Source organism: Gracilinanus agilis, chromosome 4, assembly GCF_016433145.1.
Source record: "Gracilinanus agilis isolate LMUSP501 chromosome 4, AgileGrace, whole genome shotgun sequence".
In the NCBI taxonomy this organism is placed as follows: Eukaryota; Metazoa; Chordata; class Mammalia; order Didelphimorphia; family Didelphidae; genus Gracilinanus; species Gracilinanus agilis.
Genome location: NC_058133.1, coordinates 262969036 through 262987049, shown reverse-complemented (window position 1 = coordinate 262987049; position 18014 = coordinate 262969036). Strand labels below are relative to the sequence as shown.

The following is an 18014-nucleotide window of genomic DNA, read 5'->3' as shown; positions in this document are numbered from 1 at the left end:
TCTCTCCCTTTCTCTTTTCCCCTTCCTCTCATCCTTATCTTCTTTCCTCCCTTCTCTTTCTCTCTATCTCTTTCTCCTTTTCCCCTTCCTCTTCTTCCCTCTCTTCCTCTTTCCCTTCTTCCTTGTTGTTCTCTCCCTCCATTCCCCTTGCTTTCCCTCCTTTCTCTCCCTTCAACTCCTCCTCTGTCCCTTTCCCCCTTCCTCTTCCTCTTTTCCCACTCTACCTCTTTCGCCCCTTCTCTCTTCTTCCATCTCCATCTTCCTTCCTTATCTCCCTCCCCCTCTTCCTCTCTTTTCCTCTTTCTCACCCCTTTGAAGGAACTGGCTCTCTATCCTCAACAACCACCAACCCTGTCTTCTCCCTTCCTCCCTACTCTTACTCTCTCTGACCTCAGTTTCCTTCTTTGTGAAATGAGGACTTTGGAGTAGATAGTCTCCAAAGTCCAACTCAACCCTGACATCTCATGCACATTCCTTCTTCTCCCTATTCCTAGCCTTCCACCCTGGAACTGCCCTATTGCTATCCCCTCTTATTAAAGGACAGAAGTTTCAAAAGTTGGTTAGCAGACTGAGTACTGCAAGATAGGAAAGGCCAGGTGAGAGGCCTGCAACTTGGACAACATCCCCACCCCCCCATCTATTGATTCTGGGAGATTGGGGGTTGCGGGGACATTTTAGAATGGGACCATTCTATTGAAACCCCTAATCACCCCCCCAAAATACACCTAATACACTCTTCCCAGAGATTCGAAGTGTCTAGATCTATGGAAAAGGTAAAATGCTGCTCCTCACCACATCCACGGGGTACCTGGTGTCTGTTATTTCTTACCAAGTCACAGTATCAGGCTCCTTTGTGCCAGGGAGAATGGTGGCATGGTCTCCACTCCCATCCTCCATCACTGTTCCCTTTTGTCTTTTGGCCACACCGATGCCAGATTCTAGGTCTTGTGGTCATTGGTTCCTTTCTCTACCCTCCCTGAGGGGGTGGGGATTCTTCTGATTAGGAATAGGGCAGTGGCTCTTTTACTAGCCCTGGCACCCCTGGTCATGGATAATAGGTTCCAAAAAGTAATCTTCTAGAACCCTGTACCCTTACCTCTTGCAATCTAGAACTCTCCCCAACCTACAATGGAAACCCTGATTTTCTCCCCAGCTGAAAGGTATAACATTAGGGATCTCAGCAGCCTGGTAGTCATCAGAAGAGCCACTGCTCCTCTTCAGCTCTCCATGCCCAGGGCTTTGGACTGGAGGACGCACAGTATCCAGCCTTGGTTAGGACCCTAAAGCCTGTCCCTTAGCCCATTTATGGTAAGAGGATTAAGGTCCAGTGCCAGAGGCTCAGAGGAAAGAGCACTGATTCTAAATCAGAAGACCTAGATTCAAATCCAGGCTTTGTCCCTGACGGGATCACATTATCTGGCATCTGCATGACTTTGGCCAAGTCACTTCCCCTCTATGGGTCTCAATTTCATCATCTATAAAATGAGGGGGTGAACTAAGTGACCTCTAAGTGGTCTTCTTACTCTTAAGTCTATGGTCATAGAACATAAGACAGTCAGCCTGAACTTGACCACCACCAATTTAGTTCAGTTCAACAAATACTTAGTAAAGATTTCTGATGGGCAGGACACTGTGCTGGGTTCTGAGTCCCTTTTTCTTCCTGAAGATGAAAAAAAGACCCAGCACCTAACCTCTAGGTCTAGGCAACCTGTAGATGGTTAAGGGTAACTATGGCTACCCCTCCCCTCCTCCTTGGCCTCCCATCCAGAGATGGAGATTGAACTAGGGAACTCTGTGCTCCATAACTCAGCCTGTCTATGACAAATCTGAATTGATAGGATCAAGCTCATAGATCTTGCTCCTTAAAGGGAGGATGAGACTCGTAATGGTGATGGAAAGGGTCTGGGCCAGGATCCCCAGCTCAGAACTATGACAGGAGGCCAAGATCCTCTTGGATCTACCATCACCAAGAAGCATCTCCTCTTCCCGTCCCCAACGGGGTCTTAGACTTCCCTGTGTGGGGACATAAGTCCATTCATTAAGCAAGAAAGAATTTATAGAAGCCCTACAGTATGCTCAGACTTGTGCTGAGCACTCTGGAGGAGAGAAAAAATATTACAATAAACTTTTTTCAATAGATTGTGTTAATTTGAAAAAAAAATTAATGTTTTTAATTAAAAAAACATTCCTAGCTATGTGACCCTGAGCAAGTCACTTACCCCCATTGCCTACCCCTCTTGTCTCTTCTACCTTAGAACCAATACACATTATTGATTCTAAGATGGAAGGTAGGGATTTAAACACACAGACACACAGTCGATATAAGAATCCATATAAGTGCCATGGAAGTGGGCTGGATTCAGAGTCAGAAAACATGGATTTCAGTCTTGTCTTTGATCCTTATTACCTGTGTGATCTTGGGTCAATCACTTAACCTCTCTGGGCCTCAGTTTCCTCATCTGTAAAATCAGGGGGGTTGATCCAGATGAGGGGAGGGGGAAGGGGAAGAGTTGATTTAGAGTACCATCAAGGTCTTTCCCAGCTCTCTAACTCCATGATCCTATCATCTCTGAGTTCCCTTTCAGCTGTAGAGCCTTCTCTACAACAAGAATCTTCTACCATGGCCAAGAAGAGCTTACCAAGGGATAGGTTCACTTTGCTAGATGTGTCCCTGAAAGGGCCTGGTGTCCATCTGATCCTATTAGAGGTAGGAGAGCAGTTCAGCCTCTGAAAATACTCGTAAGGTCAGCAAAGGTGATTCAATGGCTAGAAAGCCAGGCCCAGAGATGGGAAGTGCTGAGTTCAAATGTAATCTCAGACACAACCATAGCTGTGTGACTCTGGGCAAGTCACTTGACTCCCCCCCCCCCCCAATTGCCTAGCCCTGACCACTCTTCTGCCTTGGAACCTATATACAGTATTGATTCTAAGACAGAAGGTAAAGGTTTTTGTTTTGTTTTGTTTTAATTTTGGTCTCAGGTATTTCCCAGCTCTGGGACCCTGGGCAAGTCTGAGAAAATCACTTGGCCTCCAGGCACAGCAGGTATCTATCTGCACTGGTGGAGGGAATTTCAGTATAGGGATTCCCCATAACAAAGAAACCACTGGTTTGGTCCTCTTTTCCCCACCACAAGCTACCTCACAAGATTGCCTTCAGGAGAATTCTTTGTAAAACTTCTTGTAAGGAGACTTTAAGCGAATGCTATAGTGAAAAAGAACAGAAGAGTCTGGTGAATCTCATTTCTGCTACTTCTTACCTGGGTGACCTCCAATAAAGGATTTCTCTTCTCTGTGGGTCAGTTTCCTGATCCATGAAAAAGAGGAGGCTGGACTAGATGAATTTAGGAACCTTCTCCAACTCTAGACCATCTGATCTGAATACAGTTGTTATTTTATCAGGTGGAGGAATTTAGATGTAATCCAAGAGAAAAGGGGAAGCCGATAGAGGTTTGAGCATGAGATCAAAAGGATGGAAATAGGATTGGTAAGGTTATGAACCTGGAAGATTGGAAGAATAGTAATGCCTTCAAAAAAAATTAGGAGATTTGGAAGGGAGGGTTATGGGGAAGAAAGATATTGAGCTCAGTTTTAGATATGTTGAGTTCAAGAAGTCTCCAGAATGTCCAGTTTGAAATGTGCAAGAGGAAATTGATGTTGAAGGACTGAAGCTCAGAGGAGATTGGGGCTGTTTATCTAGATTTTAGTCTTTGGTATTGAGATCATCAAAATCCATGGGGGGAGAGAGAGAGAGAGAGAGAGAGAAATGGGGGAGCTAGGACAGAGCCTCAGGAAATACCCACAAGGAGTCATTAAAAAAAAATTTTAAAGCAGGGCAGCTAGGTGGATAGAGAGCCAGTGCTGGAGATGGGAGATCTTGGGTTCAAATTTGACTTCAGATACTTCCTACCTGTGTGGCTTTGGGCAAGTTACTTAACCCCCATTATCTCCTTTCTATTTGGAACTGATACTTAGTTATCAATTCTAAGGCAGAAAGTAAGGGTTTAAAAAAACACATTAAAGAAGACATTGCATTGTAGCCATGAGGTGTCCCTCTATGAATGGTATTACTGTATCTACATTTTTATAAACTGATCAGGTTTATAAACTCAACTGAATTTATCAACTGAGTAACCCCTTTCCCTGGAAGTACAAATTCTGGGACACACTTTGGAAGCCTCTGGACCAAGAAGGGGTTCCATTGGACTCAAAGGTTTTCGTGGGTCAGGGCCACCCTGGCCATGGCCCCGTAGTCACTCCAGTCTCCGTGGGCCTCCCCCGCCTCCCTCACTTTCTCTGTGTTTTCCTCTCTGGCCGGACGTGGGGTGGTGCCCCTAGGTGTCCAGCCACATACAGGTTCTAGCAAGGAAGAAGGTGCGGGAGTACCAGGTTGGCATCAAGGTATGTCAACACCCACCCTGGCCTGGGGTCTCCAACCTCTGCCCTTCCTCCCTCTTCCCAAGCCCGCCGTACCGCATGGGCAAGCGACTTCCCCTGCCCCCTTCTCTCCGCTCAGCTCGCTCCCACCTCTCCTCTGGCTGACGGCTATGCTGTCTCCCTCTCCTTCTGCTCTTTCTCTGCAGGTCTCTAGCCACTTGCAGGTTCTAGCCAGGCGGAAATCGAGGGAGATTCAGTCCAAGCTGAAGGTACGGGTCCCCCACCACCCGGCCTGGCCTCTCCTGGGGCCTCTTGGGCCTCCCACCGGCCCCTTTCTGTCCCTGCCTCCTTCCAGCTCTGTAGGTCACCAACCCTGTTTTCTATCCCACAGAGCACTTGCTGGGATAGACTCTCCCAGGGTCAGGTAGGGGAGGGGGAGGGACCTCTAAGAAGGCTTCTGGGGAGAGGAGAGAAAACAGATGAGAGGAATTTCTCATTTTCCCCACTTTCTCAGGGCCACCCTTGAGGCCAGCCTGGGGATGATTCTATGTAGGACCTAGTCCCAGCCCAGGCAGGAGGAAGCAGGAAGAAGGCTTCATCGTCCTTTGGGTTAGAGATCAGATCAACTAGGCCCAGGGTCTTCCCCATTTCACCCAGACCCCATTACAAGGAGGAGAGAGTGAGAGGGGGAACTAGGTGCAGTATCTGGTGGTCTGAGGGCCACTAGGGCCGATCTCTCCTCTACTCCGCTTTCTTTTTTTTTCTCCTTCTCTCCTCCTTGCCACCGCTAACTAACCGCACTGGGGCTTTTGGGGTCAGGGCTTGGTTATGGGCTGTTGGTAATGGTGGTGGGATGGTTATGATGGATTGCTTCATTCTCCTCCCCCACCTACCCATCTACCATGGTGGACCTCTGGTACCAGGACATCCTGGTCTAAACACAGATCTCAGGTCCCTGGAAGCCCTGAGCCTTCTAGGATCAGGTCATACTCAATCCCTCCTTCCTCAACCCTGCCCAGAAGGCATGCCAGATGCCTCCCCCTTCCCTTGGGCTCCTGGGGAAGTAGATGCGGTATTTCCCTCTATAGGTGACCCTTCCCTCTCCAAGTGTAGGTTCCACCCCTGTAGTGAGTCCAACAAAATAACTAGACCATGACATGGGCAGTCCCATCCCAGTCTCCCTATATCTATTGCCACTGTAGACCTCATCTCCTTGCCCTAGCTGTATATGGTCCTCCTTATCTCTAGGTGGTCAGCCTGTTTCACCATTCTGTGCCTCCATCTCCTCCCTGTCCGATTCCTTTTGGTCTCCCTCATACCCTCCTCCCCAAGGTCCTGGGCCTTAACCCCTTAGCACTAGTGGACTGCCCAGGTGAGCTTATTAGAAGGCAGGTGAGTGTCCCTAGGCAGGAGCTACCTGGGAAATGGAGCCCACAGCACAAAGCTGGATTTCCCTGGACCTCTCCCTCTCTTTAGTGAGTGCTGAGAATTAGGAAGTCCGTTGGAGGGAGGAGGGGAGAAAGGAAAAGATGTCCCTTTCCTCTACCCCCTAGTCTTCCTCTGATCTGGTGTTTCCTTTTTTTCCCTCACAGGCCATGAACCTGGTAAGTGGCAATGTCCCCCCAAACCTCCCATCCTTCCTCTTGCCCTCCCCGCTTCTTTCTCTGACTCATGGAGTAGGGAAATGCCATTGCATGTACCTAATATATTTAACTAGTTGGCAGAGTGAATTGGAATCAGGAAGCCTCATCTTCCCGAGTTCAAATTTGACCTCAGACATTTTACTAGCTGTGTGATCCTGGACAAGTCACTTCATCCTGTTTACCTCAGTTTCCTTATCTGTAAAATGATCTGGAAAAGGAAATGGCAAGTCACCCCAGTATCTTTGCTGAGAAAACACCAAATGGGGTCACAAAGTCAGACAGAACTGAAACATGAACAACAGCAACATATGCCATGGGAACGATTAAATTGACAGGAACCTTATTGCACTGAAAATCCAAAATCTCATCTTGGCTCTGCTGCCAAGTCACTGTGTCTCTGAATCTCTCATGTTTCTTTCCTCCCTAAAAAAAGGACCCTACTTCCTTCCCTATTTATGGTATGATGCCATTTCTAGAAGAGACATTAGTAGATAGCCAAACTTTGAACCACCAAGACCTGAGTTCAAGTATCCCCTTAAACCCATAGTAACCTTGTAACCCTGAGCGAATCACCTGACTTCTTAGTGCTTCAGGCAATTCTCTAAGATTACAAGTTGCAGAGAAGGTGCTGACCTATTGCAGTAAGAGGAGTCTCCTCCCCTAGGAGTTCTCTGGACTCACAAGTCTTGTCCCTATCCCCTATTCCATTTTTAGGATTCCATGAGATAATGGATGTAGGCTCTTTTGGAACCTATAAGTGTAAAGTCTGACTCTTTCATTTTACAAATGAGGAAACTGAGATCCATATTGGTGAAGAGACTCAGCAGTGGTTAGCAGCAGAAGCTGAACTCAAACCCAGATCTTAGCTCTCATTCTGCACTGTATCCTGCCATTGCACTGTCTTCCACTTAGGCTCTGCCCCCATTCTAGCCTTTCCCAAGCAGGTTTCCTTAATGTCTGTCCCTCCAAGTGGGCTCCTTTTTTTCCCCTCTCCTCCAACTCTCCAGGCCATTTTCTGTTACCAAGTCACCAGCATGTATGTGGGGAGATTGAGGCATGTGTGACCCTGGGAGTGGTAGGGGCAGGGGTGTGTGTCATAGTCGAATAGATTGTCCCAAGAGCCCTTTGACACCATGCCCCTTCCTTTCTCCCAAGGACCAGGTCTCCAAGGATAAGGCCCTCCAGAGTATGGCTTCCATGTCCTCAGCACAGATTGTCTCAGCCAGCGTCTTGCAGAATAAACTCAGCCCACCTCCCCCAATTCCCCAGGCAGTTTTCTCTGCTGCTGCTTCGAGGGTAAGGCACGGGGAGTTGGGGATTGGGAGAGGAGGGAATCCAAATTCAGGCTTCTGGGAGATAGTCTTGTGAGCCTGGGAGCTGGGGGTAGGGGGTACAACACTGGGAATTCACAATAGGGCAGAGTGAGGGGCTGAAGATCTTGGATTCTAGGTGTGGGGAGACTGAACTGAATTACCCCCCAAATTTGTCCTTTCTCTGCAGTTCTGGAGTGGACCCCCTCTCCCGGGACAGCAGCCGGGACCCTCTCAGGAGTGAGTATTTTAGTAAGCTTACCACTTCCCCTCCTAGCCCCTCCCTCAGTTCCTCATCATCACCCATATCTGGATCCCCACCAACCCCCAGTGCCAGTCCTGTCGTGGAGCACTGATCCATCTAGCCCTTGCCTAGCTCATTGTCAGTGACTGAAGAGTCGTTCCTGACTCAGTCACTAACTCCCTTAATTAGCCAGCTTGACAGAAAACTCATCTGTCCTATATGAAGTCATTTAGTTGGTTGATCAGTCATTTAGTTCTGTTATTAGTCAATTATGTAATAATGGGATTAAAGGGCTCTTATTGAATGAAATTATTTCCCCCTATTATTATCAATTCTAGTCAGTCACTTAGCCAGGGATTATCAGTTGAATAATCTATTAGATGACCAGTCAACCACTTGGTGAGTCAGTCACTCAGCTAGTCAGTTAACTTAGTCTCTTAACCAGTCAGCCAGTCATTTAACTAGTAATCCAGTCACCTAACCAATCATTGGGTCACATAGTTGGGCTAATCAGTTAATTACTTGGTTAATCAGTTATTTAAGGAAGGGAGGAAGGAAAGAAGAAAGGAAGGAAGGAAGGAACGAAAGAAGAAAAGAATGGAAGGAGAGGAGGAAAAGAAGGGGAAAGGAGAGAAGAAATAAAAGGGAGGGATAAAGGGAAGAATTATTATTTTTTTCAAAAGTTTCAATGAACTTTTGCTTATTTAGGTCTTAGTGAAATTAAAATATCTTGGTATTATTATTTAAATAGTTTAGAGGGGGCAACTAGGTGGCCCAGTAGATTGAGAGTCATGCCTAGAGGCCTGGATTTAAATCTGGTCTTAGACATTTTCTAGCTGTGTGGCCAAATCATTAAATCTCCATTGCCTAGCCCTTACTGCTCTTCTGCCTTGGAACCAATACACAGTATTAATTCTAAGATGGAAGATAAGGTGGGGTTTTTTTTGTTTTGTTTTTTAATAATTTTGACCTCATGGGCCTCATAAAGGGGTCTTCAGGACTCTAAGGAGTCCCCGTACAGCAGTTTAATGTGCCAGACAAATGCTGTGCTAAGTGGGACTACGAAAACAAAGAGTAAAGGCAAGTCTTGCCCTCAAAGAACTTTTATTTTCATGGGAGAGACAGCACAGAAAAGGGGTGGCAGCCAGAATGGCCCACTTTGGTCCCAAAAGTTAGAGAGAGAGACACGGCTCATTCAGAAACAGCAACAGAGCTGAACTGATCATGGTTCTTGGTCAAGTCAGTTACTTATTCAGGCAGTTACTTAGCCAATCACTTCACTCCACTGACCACTCAAGCAAATGATTAAACAATCAAGCAGCAAGCTGGTTCTAGGCTATGACTGGAAGACCAGGCAGCCTCCTTGGTGATACCCCAAATAAGGAGGGCAAATTAGGACAATAAGGAATGGGTGTATGTGGGAGGATGGGGAAGGAGGAAGAAAGAGAGGGAGGAGAGAGAGAGAGAGGAGGGAAGAGAGAGAGGAAGGAGAGATAGAGAAGTGGAGTAGGGGAGAGAGAGAAGGGAGGGGAGGAAGGAGAGAGAGAGAGATGCTAACTAGGCTCTTCTTGTGTCTTACAGCATCAAACCCTTCGCACAGCCAGCCTACCCTATCCAGCCACCCTTGCCACCCACACTCACTAGTAAGTGGCCAATCCTGGGGACTGTCTCTACCTCCATGCATGTCTAGAACCTGATTTCACTCCTAACTCTACTTTCCTTCCTCTCCAATCTCTTCTCTACCTTTCAGCCACAGAGATCTTGAACCTTGACCCAGTCCTGAGAGCAAGGGCTATAAGAATTAGCCCTTAGCTATCATACACAGACACAGTCAAAGGGAGTGATGTCGAGCCATACACAGTTATACCCCCTATATATACACAAATCACCTCCTTTCCCCTATTCCAGCCTTTACACACACACACACACACACACACACACACACACACACACACACACACACACACTGTATTTTACTGTACATCCATATATTGGAATGTCTCTGTATTCACTACCAGACAGGAGTCCTGAAGGGCAGGCTCTTCACTGGTAGAGCTTGCCATTCCACTACTCATTTTGTGAGATTCTCATTCTTTTTTTTGTAAGTCCTCCCCCAACAATACACCCAATGTACTGTTCTTTCTTTTAATATCTCCAGGGTACTGGTGTGTACATGGACTGCCATCCGTTCTTTCTCTCTTAATACATGACTAGCCCACCTCCTTTTCTAGTCTCTTAATGGTGATACTGATACCATTTCTCTCTTGGAAGTCATCTTTGCTAACATGTTATGGCCTGTTTGTTCTCACTATGCATCTTTTCTTTGTTTTGGAGGGCACTAGAGATTGTTAATCTTCTGGGATTGCGGTGTTCAGTGATTAATAACTATATAGGGTCTCTGGGAGAATACTGGTATTGGAGATGGTCTTTTGTCATAGTAACTAATTTTGATTCATTGGAAGGCCTGTTCTGTTTACCAGGATGGATCTAACAAGATGTCATGCTTTTACTCACCTATACAGGGTCCTAGCCCACAGTCTGCCTGAAGTTTTCTTTCTTCCTTCCTTCCCTCCATCCTTCCTTTCTTCCCTTCTTCCTTTTTCCTTCCTCCCTTTCTCTCTCCCTTACTGTTCTTTCTTTTTCTTTCTTTCCTTCCTTCTTTCTTTCTCTCTTCCTTTCTTCCTTCTTTCCTTTCTTCCTTTCCTTCTTTCTCTCTTCTCTTCCTCTTTCTTCCTTACTTCTTTCCTTTCTTTTTCTTTCTTTCCTTCCTTCTTTTCCTTTTTCTTCCTTCTTTTCTTTCTTTCTTTCAAAAACTCTTACCTTCTGTCTTAGAATCAATGCTATATGTTGGTTCCAAGGCAGCAAAGCAATAAGGGCTAGGCAGTGGGATACAAGTAATTTGCCCAAGGTCTCACAACCAAGAAATATCTGAATTCACATTTGATCCCAAGACCTCCTATCCACTGAGCCACTTTGCTGCACCCAAAAGTTCTTTCTTGTTCTAACATAGTCACACGTGCTCATACTGACACACACCGTCACATAAACACTTAGACTCATGGATAATCTCTCATCTTCCTCTTTGCATCTCTCTCTCTCTCTCTCTCTCTCTCTCTTTCTCTCTCCTTTTGTCTCTCTCTCATACAAATGCACACACATTCACACACACAGATTCCTAAGGAGACCCCCATACTAGACACCACTCTCCTGGATATGGTTCTTTGTCTCTGAATTCTCAAGGCCTTTCCTTTTTCCAGCTACCCTGCACTGACCTCTGGGCCCTCATAGTGAGGTATCTAATGAACCCCAAGAACACAGTTCCTCCTGGAACCTACTGAGCAATTCTAGGGTTAGAAAACTAGTATAGTACTAGCATCTGTCCCTGTCTTCCTGTTTGTCTCATTTGGTTTAGCTCATATCTCAACTTCTTTTCCTCTCTAATCTCTATTCCACCTTGCCATAAGAGAGAATTTGAGCCTCAACTTGGTTCTGAGAACAGAGACTGAAACTGAGCCATTGGCTGCTTGCACAGGCCCAGAGCTGCTGGCGTAGTTTTGCCTGGTTCACAATAGAAGTCTCTTCTCCAGGTTATGAGCCCTTGGCCCCACTCCCACCAGCCGCCTCAGCTGTGCCCGTGTGGCAGGACCGCACCATCGCCTCCGCTCGACTTCGGCTCCTAGAGTATTCAGCTTTCATGGAAGTGCAACGAGATCCAGACACGGTAATGGGGTGGAGAGAACTCGACTTGGTCCTAAAAAATGAAGACCCAACACGGTCATAGGAGGGAGTGGAGAAAGAGAAGGCAGGCAGAGAACTTGACCTGGTGGCAGAAAAAAGGGCCCAGCCATGGAGAACAGAGACCCTAGTGTATTCATGGCAGCAGAGGACCCAATACAGTCATTTGGGGATAGAGACCGTGCCATATTCATGGCAGCAAAGAGAACATAATAAAATTACAGGGTGCAAAGAGCACGGTATGGTCATAGGGAGATAGTAATGGGACAAAGGTTTGGATATGGAACATATTTATGGATCCAGAGGACCCCAACATATGTTGGGGATCCTTATCTGAGTTCTTAGGGGCTCCTGGGTCCTGGTAGGACCTATGTCACACTCTTAGAGATTTTTTTTTAACCCTTATCTTCCATCTTGGAATCAATACTAAGTATCGGTTCCAAGGCAGAAGAACTATAAGGGCTAGGCAATTGGGGTTAAGTGATTAGTCCAGTGATGGGCAAACTACAGCCTGTGGGCCAGATACGGCCCCCTGAAATGTTCTATCTGGCCCTGTGACATTCCTAATCTGACGAATACAACGAGTAGAATACAATACAATACAACTTCAAAAGAGTTCCCTTAGAAACAGACTGACAGATGAGCATTTCCTTTCCTTTGGCCCCCTCTTTAAAAAGTTTGCCCATCACTGGACTAGTCCAAGGTTATACAGTTAGGAAGTGTCTGATACCAGATTTGAACCCTAATCTAGTCCTGGCTCTCATTCCATTGAGTCACTTAGCTGCCCCACTCTTAGAGATCCTGATTTTTTTCCCTTTTCTTTTCTTTTTTAATTTTTTCCCATGGTTACATGATTCTTGTTGTCTCCTTCTCCTCTTCTGAGTTATATATATATCTGACTCTTTTTTCTATGTCCTTTCAAACTTTGCTTTAGACCCTTAGTTATGGAGTGTCATCCCTCCCCCCTACCACCACCACCTCGGGTCCTATCTCCCTCTCACTTCCCAGGGCCCTTCTCACAGACCTCTAACATGACTCTCTGTACTGGACCCCTCCCCTACAGTACAGCAAGCATTTGTTCGTACACATTGGCCAGACCAACCCTGCCTTCTCAGACCCACCCCTGGAAGCCGTAGACATTCGCCAGATCTATGACAAGTTTCCTGAGAAAAAGGGTGGGCTGAAGGATCTCTATGAGAAAGGGCCACCAAACGCCTTCTTCCTTGTCAAATTCTGGGTAAGCATCCTTCTCACCTCCAAACTGACGCTTTCCTCTCTCTTCACAATCTCCCCTTCAGAAGCAGCCTGGCTTCAGGTTTTTTTCTATCTAAGATTTCCATCATTCCCGTCTCAAACTTCAAAGACCACCAATAAGCAAAACCACCTTTTGTCCCAGAGCCAGGGAGCAGGGAAAGAATATGGAATGCTTTTGATTTTAAACCCACTTCTGCCTTAGAAGCCATAATCCTAACTATCCTTTTCAAGGCAGAAGAGTTGTAAGCATGAGGCAGTTAAGGTTAAGTGACTTACCCAAGGTCACATAGCTAGGAAGTGCCTGAGCCCAGAACGGAACCCAGGACCTCCCGTCTCTGGACCTGGCTCTCAATCCACTGAGCCACCCAAATGTCCCTGGGATGTAGAATGTCTTGAAGGAGAATGGGAGATATTCTGGTCATAATAGATTTAGAATTAAAAAGAACCTTAGAGGTCCTCAAGTCTGATTCTATCATTTTTTTTAAGAGAGAAGAGCAGCCAGGGCTAGACAATCAGGGTTAAGTGACTTGCTCAGGGTCACACAGCTGGGAAGTGTCCAAGACCAGCAACCTTATAATTTTACAGTGAAGGAAGTGAAGCTGAGACCCAGCAAGGTTAAGAAATTTGCCCAAGGTCCCACAGCTATTAAGTGTCAGAGGCAGGATTCAAACCTGGGTCTTACTGGCTCTCAGTAGTCTAGCCCTCTCTACACTATGCCAAGCTGCCTCTCGAATGTCTGAGTATCCTCAGAACATTTTCTCCTCTTTCCTTGCACCCCCCTACTTCAGTACCCAGTATTTGCATCTTTGGAGAGAAAAGTTCTAAGAAATCTGAAACTTCTCTCCCTCTCCCATTCCTGCACCTCACCCCATCTTTAGGCTGACCTGAATAGCACCATCCAGGATGGACCTGGGGCTTTTTATGGAGTCAGCTCCCAGTACAGCTCAGCAGACAGCATGACCATCAGCGTCTCCACCAAGGTCTGCTCTTTTGGCAAGCAGGTGGTAGAGAAAGTAGAGGTAAGCCCAGCCCCAGAGGGTGAGAGAAGGAGGTGGGGAGGGACGGAAGGAGGGAGGGAGGGAAAGAACCCAGCAAGCACCTTGTATTCTCTGACCCCAGACGGAGTATGCGAGGCTAGAGAACGGACGATTTGTGTACCGTATCCATCGCTCCCCCATGTGTGAATACATGATCAACTTTATCCACAAGCTAAAACACCTACCTGAGAAATACATGATGAACAGTGTCTTGGAGAACTTCACCATCTTGCAGGTGGGGGATGTTCCTCTTCTCTTCTTCTTCCCTTCCCCAATAGCAGCTATAGAATTCTCCAATGCAAAGGCTGGAAAGGGATCTCATCCTATGCCTTAGTTTCCCCTGTGTTCCATCTAGGCAGCTAGTTGGCACAGTATGTATCCAGAATGCTGGGCTTGGAGTGAGAAAGACTCGAGTTCAGATGTTTGCTAGCTATATGACCCTGGGCAGTCACTTAACCTCTGTCTGCCTCAGATTCTTTCTTTTTTTTTTTTTAACCCTTATCTTCCATCTTGGAATCAATCAATACTAAGTATCAGCTCCAAGGCAGAAGAACAGTAAATGTGTAGGCTGTTGGGGATAAGTAACTTGCCCAGAGTCACAAGAAAGTCTCTGGCCTGGAACTGAACCATAGCTACTATGCTACCTAGCTGCCCTTGCTTCAGTTTCTTCATCTGTAAAAATGGTGATATGATAATAATCACACCCATCTCTCAGGGTTATTATGAGGATCAAATGAGATAATATTTGTAAAGCTTGACACATAGTTTTTGTTGTTATTCAGTCATATCCAACTCTTCATGACCCCATGGGCCAGAGTTGACATATAGTAGACATTTAATAAAAGTTTGGTTCCTTCTTTCCTTCCCATTTCCCATCAGAGAAAGCAGGGACCAAGAAAAATAGCATGACTTGCCCAAGGTCACCCAGAAAATCAGTGGTAGAACTAGATATAGAACCTAAGTCCTGAGGACCTGGGGCTCCTTCCTTGTTATGTGTCACATCTCTCCCTGACTTCTTCCCCTTCCTTCTTGTATTCCAGGTAGTGACAAGTCGAGACTCCCAGGAGACATTGCTGGTCATTGCCTTTGTCTTCGAAGTCTCTACCAGCGAGCACGGAGCCCAGCATCATGTCTATAAGCTGGTCAAAGACTAGGGTCTCCTTCCCTGATTCAACTACCACCTGCCAACCTAGGGCCAGAGCCCAGGACGAGTCTCCCCTCCTCCTCCCTACCTCCTGACCTGGGGGCCTTGGTCTAGGACATGCCCCTTAACTTCTGCCTGCCTGCTGACCCAGGTCCCAGGCCCAGGATGAGTCCCACCCCTATATACACTCCACTCCACTGTGGTCTATGCTTTAATTGTTGAAGAAGACAGACTAGCCTCAGGCAGTGGGGCAGCCAGCCCCATCTCACACCAAAACTGTCATCATTTTTTCCCCCTCCTCCCCTCTTCACCATTATCCAGCTCAAGCAGGGCTGTGGCTGACCTGGATTTGGGGCAATGGGGTCCCTTTCTAAGATGGACAGGGGACAAAGAAACTCTTGAGTCCTCTGAGAAACTGGCTTTGGTCCAGGGGAATGGGCTGGGACAGACTCAGTTAAGGTGGAGGAAGGATCAAAAATGGAGCAGGCTAGTTTGGGTCACAAAAAGTGAGACACTCCCTCCCACCCCTACCCTGATGGGTTTTGAGGAGTATGATGGGAAGACCAAATAGCCTTGGAGGCCATCAGCTAAATCGGGGAAGGGGAGGGCTTGGGAGGTAGATAGCCAAAGACTAAATAAAGAGTGAAACTGGAAACGAGGAGAGTATGTGAGAAGACAGGAGAAGAGACAGCGAGAGAATGGAATGAGGGATGATGAAGCAGGGAGGTAGGAGCGGAGAGCGGGGATCCTCACCAGGGCAAGGCCAGGCGCAGCTTGTGGCTATCATGCCTCCCCTAGGCCAGTTCTAGCTGAAACCAGTAGGGGTGGAGGCGTAGCTAGGCTCTGACATGGAGCCTGGAGTTGCTCCATTGTGTGATGCCCTGAGGGGTCTAGGAGATGGGCGAGGGTCAGGCTGTAGAGTCTGGAGCTGGTTTGATGTGGGCTTTCTAGAGCCACACCAAAGAACCAGGACCGACTCATCCGCCTAAGCAAGTTTGTGGGCCTAAGGAAGCTGGAGGTGAGAACAGCCAATCAGGTACTGAATACTGGGTGTGTGGGCAGCCAGGGGTCCCTGAGACCAGAGCCTAAACCCCTGTAATCTGGGTCCTGGAAGAGGGGAGGGCCAGTGGCCATTCCAGATGTCTGTAACAGTAACGGTGATAGTTATCTGTGCCACCCACAAGAAGGACCCAGAAGCCCTGATTCTGAGTGTCTTCTCCCTTCCCTAAGGAGGCCAGGGAGGACCAGCTCTCGCGCGCCCCTCCTTTCACAACCACAACTCCCCCCCCCATCCTGCCCCCAAACATATGCAGCCTCCTTCCCCCACAAAATACCTCACAGAAACGCACCACACATAAGTCTATAGCCAGCGCATAGCCTGCAGTACCCGTGCCTTTCTGAAGGTGCCCCCACATCTGTCCTGTGGAGCCCCCCAGCAGCCTAGCTCTGTTCTTGCCACCATCTGCCCAGCCCTGAGCCATTTGGCATTGATTGCTATCACACCACCCGCCTCCTCCCAGGAATTGGACCTCATTTTACCCAATTCCCTCTCTGGTGCTGGCAGAGGGAACCAGCTCCCAATACTACCCCCCTCTTACTCTGCCAAAACTTGAAGATTAGATCTGACGGTCCTTAATTAAGTCTCTACTACAGACAACCAGAGTAAGGCCATTCTGCTCTCACCAAGAGTGAGAGTCTGCACTTGCCTTTGGGGGGAGGAAGCCCTGCTCTTAGGGCAAAGCTTGTTTGGGAAGGGGGAGAGGGAATGGGCTGAGGTCTGTGGCCTAGAAGCCAGGACTGGACAGGCAGCTGGAGAGTGGGGAGGAGGAACTCAAGGGCCCAGTCTCTTGAGGGATCCACTTAGAACACCTCCTTCCAGGTCCTTAGCATTCAGCTCCTCGAGTTTAAAATTCTGCTTTGGTTGAGATCTCTAAAAGACAAAAGTAGGGAGGTGGGTTGACCCCATTTTCTCCCCCAGGGCTTTGGGTGGGGAGCAGGCCCTCTTCTAGGAATGAAGGTTAACCCTCTCTCTCCTGGTGTGCCCATAAGCCCCCAAGGGCCACCCCTACTGGCCTTCCCCCTGACACCAGCGTGGAGAAGGTAACAAAAGCCTTTGATTATTTATGAGTTTCATATGAAGTACTGTTCCCCTTCCCTCCCCCCACATGTCACCCCTTCCCAAGGTGTGCCCCTCCCCCTGAGCTTCCCCCAGGCCCTTCATGAATTACAAATTGCTCAGGCCATCCCACACCCTTTCCTCCCTCTCCCCCACACCCAGTTTTGTAATGTATATTATATATATATATATATATTTTTTTTTTTGTGTGTATTTTTTTAATCCAGCTGTGATGGGTTATATCCTATGGGAGGCGTGTGGCAGGGCAGTGGCCCTCAGGAAGCCAAGCTCCTGCTTGGAAAAAGAAAATTAAAGTTATTTGCTTGTGGGTCAGCCTCGTGGCCTGTCATCTGCCCCCAGTCCACCCCAATGCTGCCACCATTCTGGAATATTCTATATGCTCCTCGACTCCTTAGTGTCCTTCCTAAAATATAGAAGGCAACAAAGGACATCAGGCTATGGAGAGGGGGAAGGAATGGAATTGGGGAGATGAACCCCCATTACATAATGCATTATTCAGTAGAAAGGTTCTGGAATCAGGACTTGGGTTCGAATTCAACCCCATGATGCTTGTGTGACCTTAGAACAATCTTTTAACCTACTTGGGCCTGAACTTCCTCATCTGCTAAATAAGGATGGCTAAATAAATCTAGGCTAGGCTGCCTTCTTGGGGACAGTAAATAAGTGCGTGGATGAGGTAAGACTTGAGATTTTAGGGGCCAAGTGGGTGGCTCAGTGGATTGAGAGCCAGCCTCAGAGATCTGACCTCAGATACTTCCTAGCTGTGTGACCCTGGTCGAGTTACTTAACCCCCATTGCCTAGCCTTTACCACTATTCTACCTTGGAACCAATACATAGTATGGATTCTAAGATAGAAGGTAAGGGTTAAAAAAAAGACCTGAGATTTCCTCTGATTTCCTTGGACAAGGTCTCATACCAGAAGGCCACTTCCCAGCCTGTTCCCTCCATCCTCCAGGTATTCCCTGGGCAGTTCATTCAGAGGCTCACCTCCAAGGATGTTCCTTTACCCAATCCCCAGTCAATTCCCAATTGAAACAGCCAATTAGAACCAGTCGTGGCCAAGGTTGGAGAGGAAATGTCGGGTAAAGAGGTGAGAAGGGAGCCTAAGACAGCTTGATGGCACTGGTCTTCGGAA

At 47.4% G+C, this 18014-nt stretch overlaps 1 protein-coding gene across 1 annotated transcript; it reads left to right on the top strand.

The window, feature by feature from the left end:
• Positions 1–4317: 4317 nt before the first annotated feature.
• TEAD3 (TEA domain transcription factor 3) lies at positions 4318–17053 on the top strand. The gene is made up of 10 exons (XM_044674264.1): positions 4318–4398; positions 5967–5978; positions 7173–7313; positions 7518–7567; positions 9153–9214; positions 11159–11292; positions 12370–12543; positions 13439–13579; positions 13680–13832; positions 14638–17053. Exons 2-10 carry the CDS (start codon positions 5970–5972, stop codon positions 14749–14751), a joined length of 978 nt encoding a protein of 325 aa, XP_044530199.1. The 5' UTR covers positions 4318–4398; positions 5967–5969; the 3' UTR covers positions 14752–17053.
• Positions 17054–18014: the final 961 nt, after the last annotated feature.

Bases quoted from the DNA above. Each gene is read 5' to 3' on its own strand.
- TEAD3 (XM_044674264.1), top strand. The intron at 7,314-7,517 runs GTAAGGCACGGG...CTTTCTCTGCAG, and splicing joins TCTCTGCTGCTGCTTCGAGG to TTCTGGAGTGGACCCCCTCT. The intron at 11,293-12,369 runs GTAATGGGGTGG...CCTCCCCTACAG, and splicing joins TGCAACGAGATCCAGACACG to TACAGCAAGCATTTGTTCGT.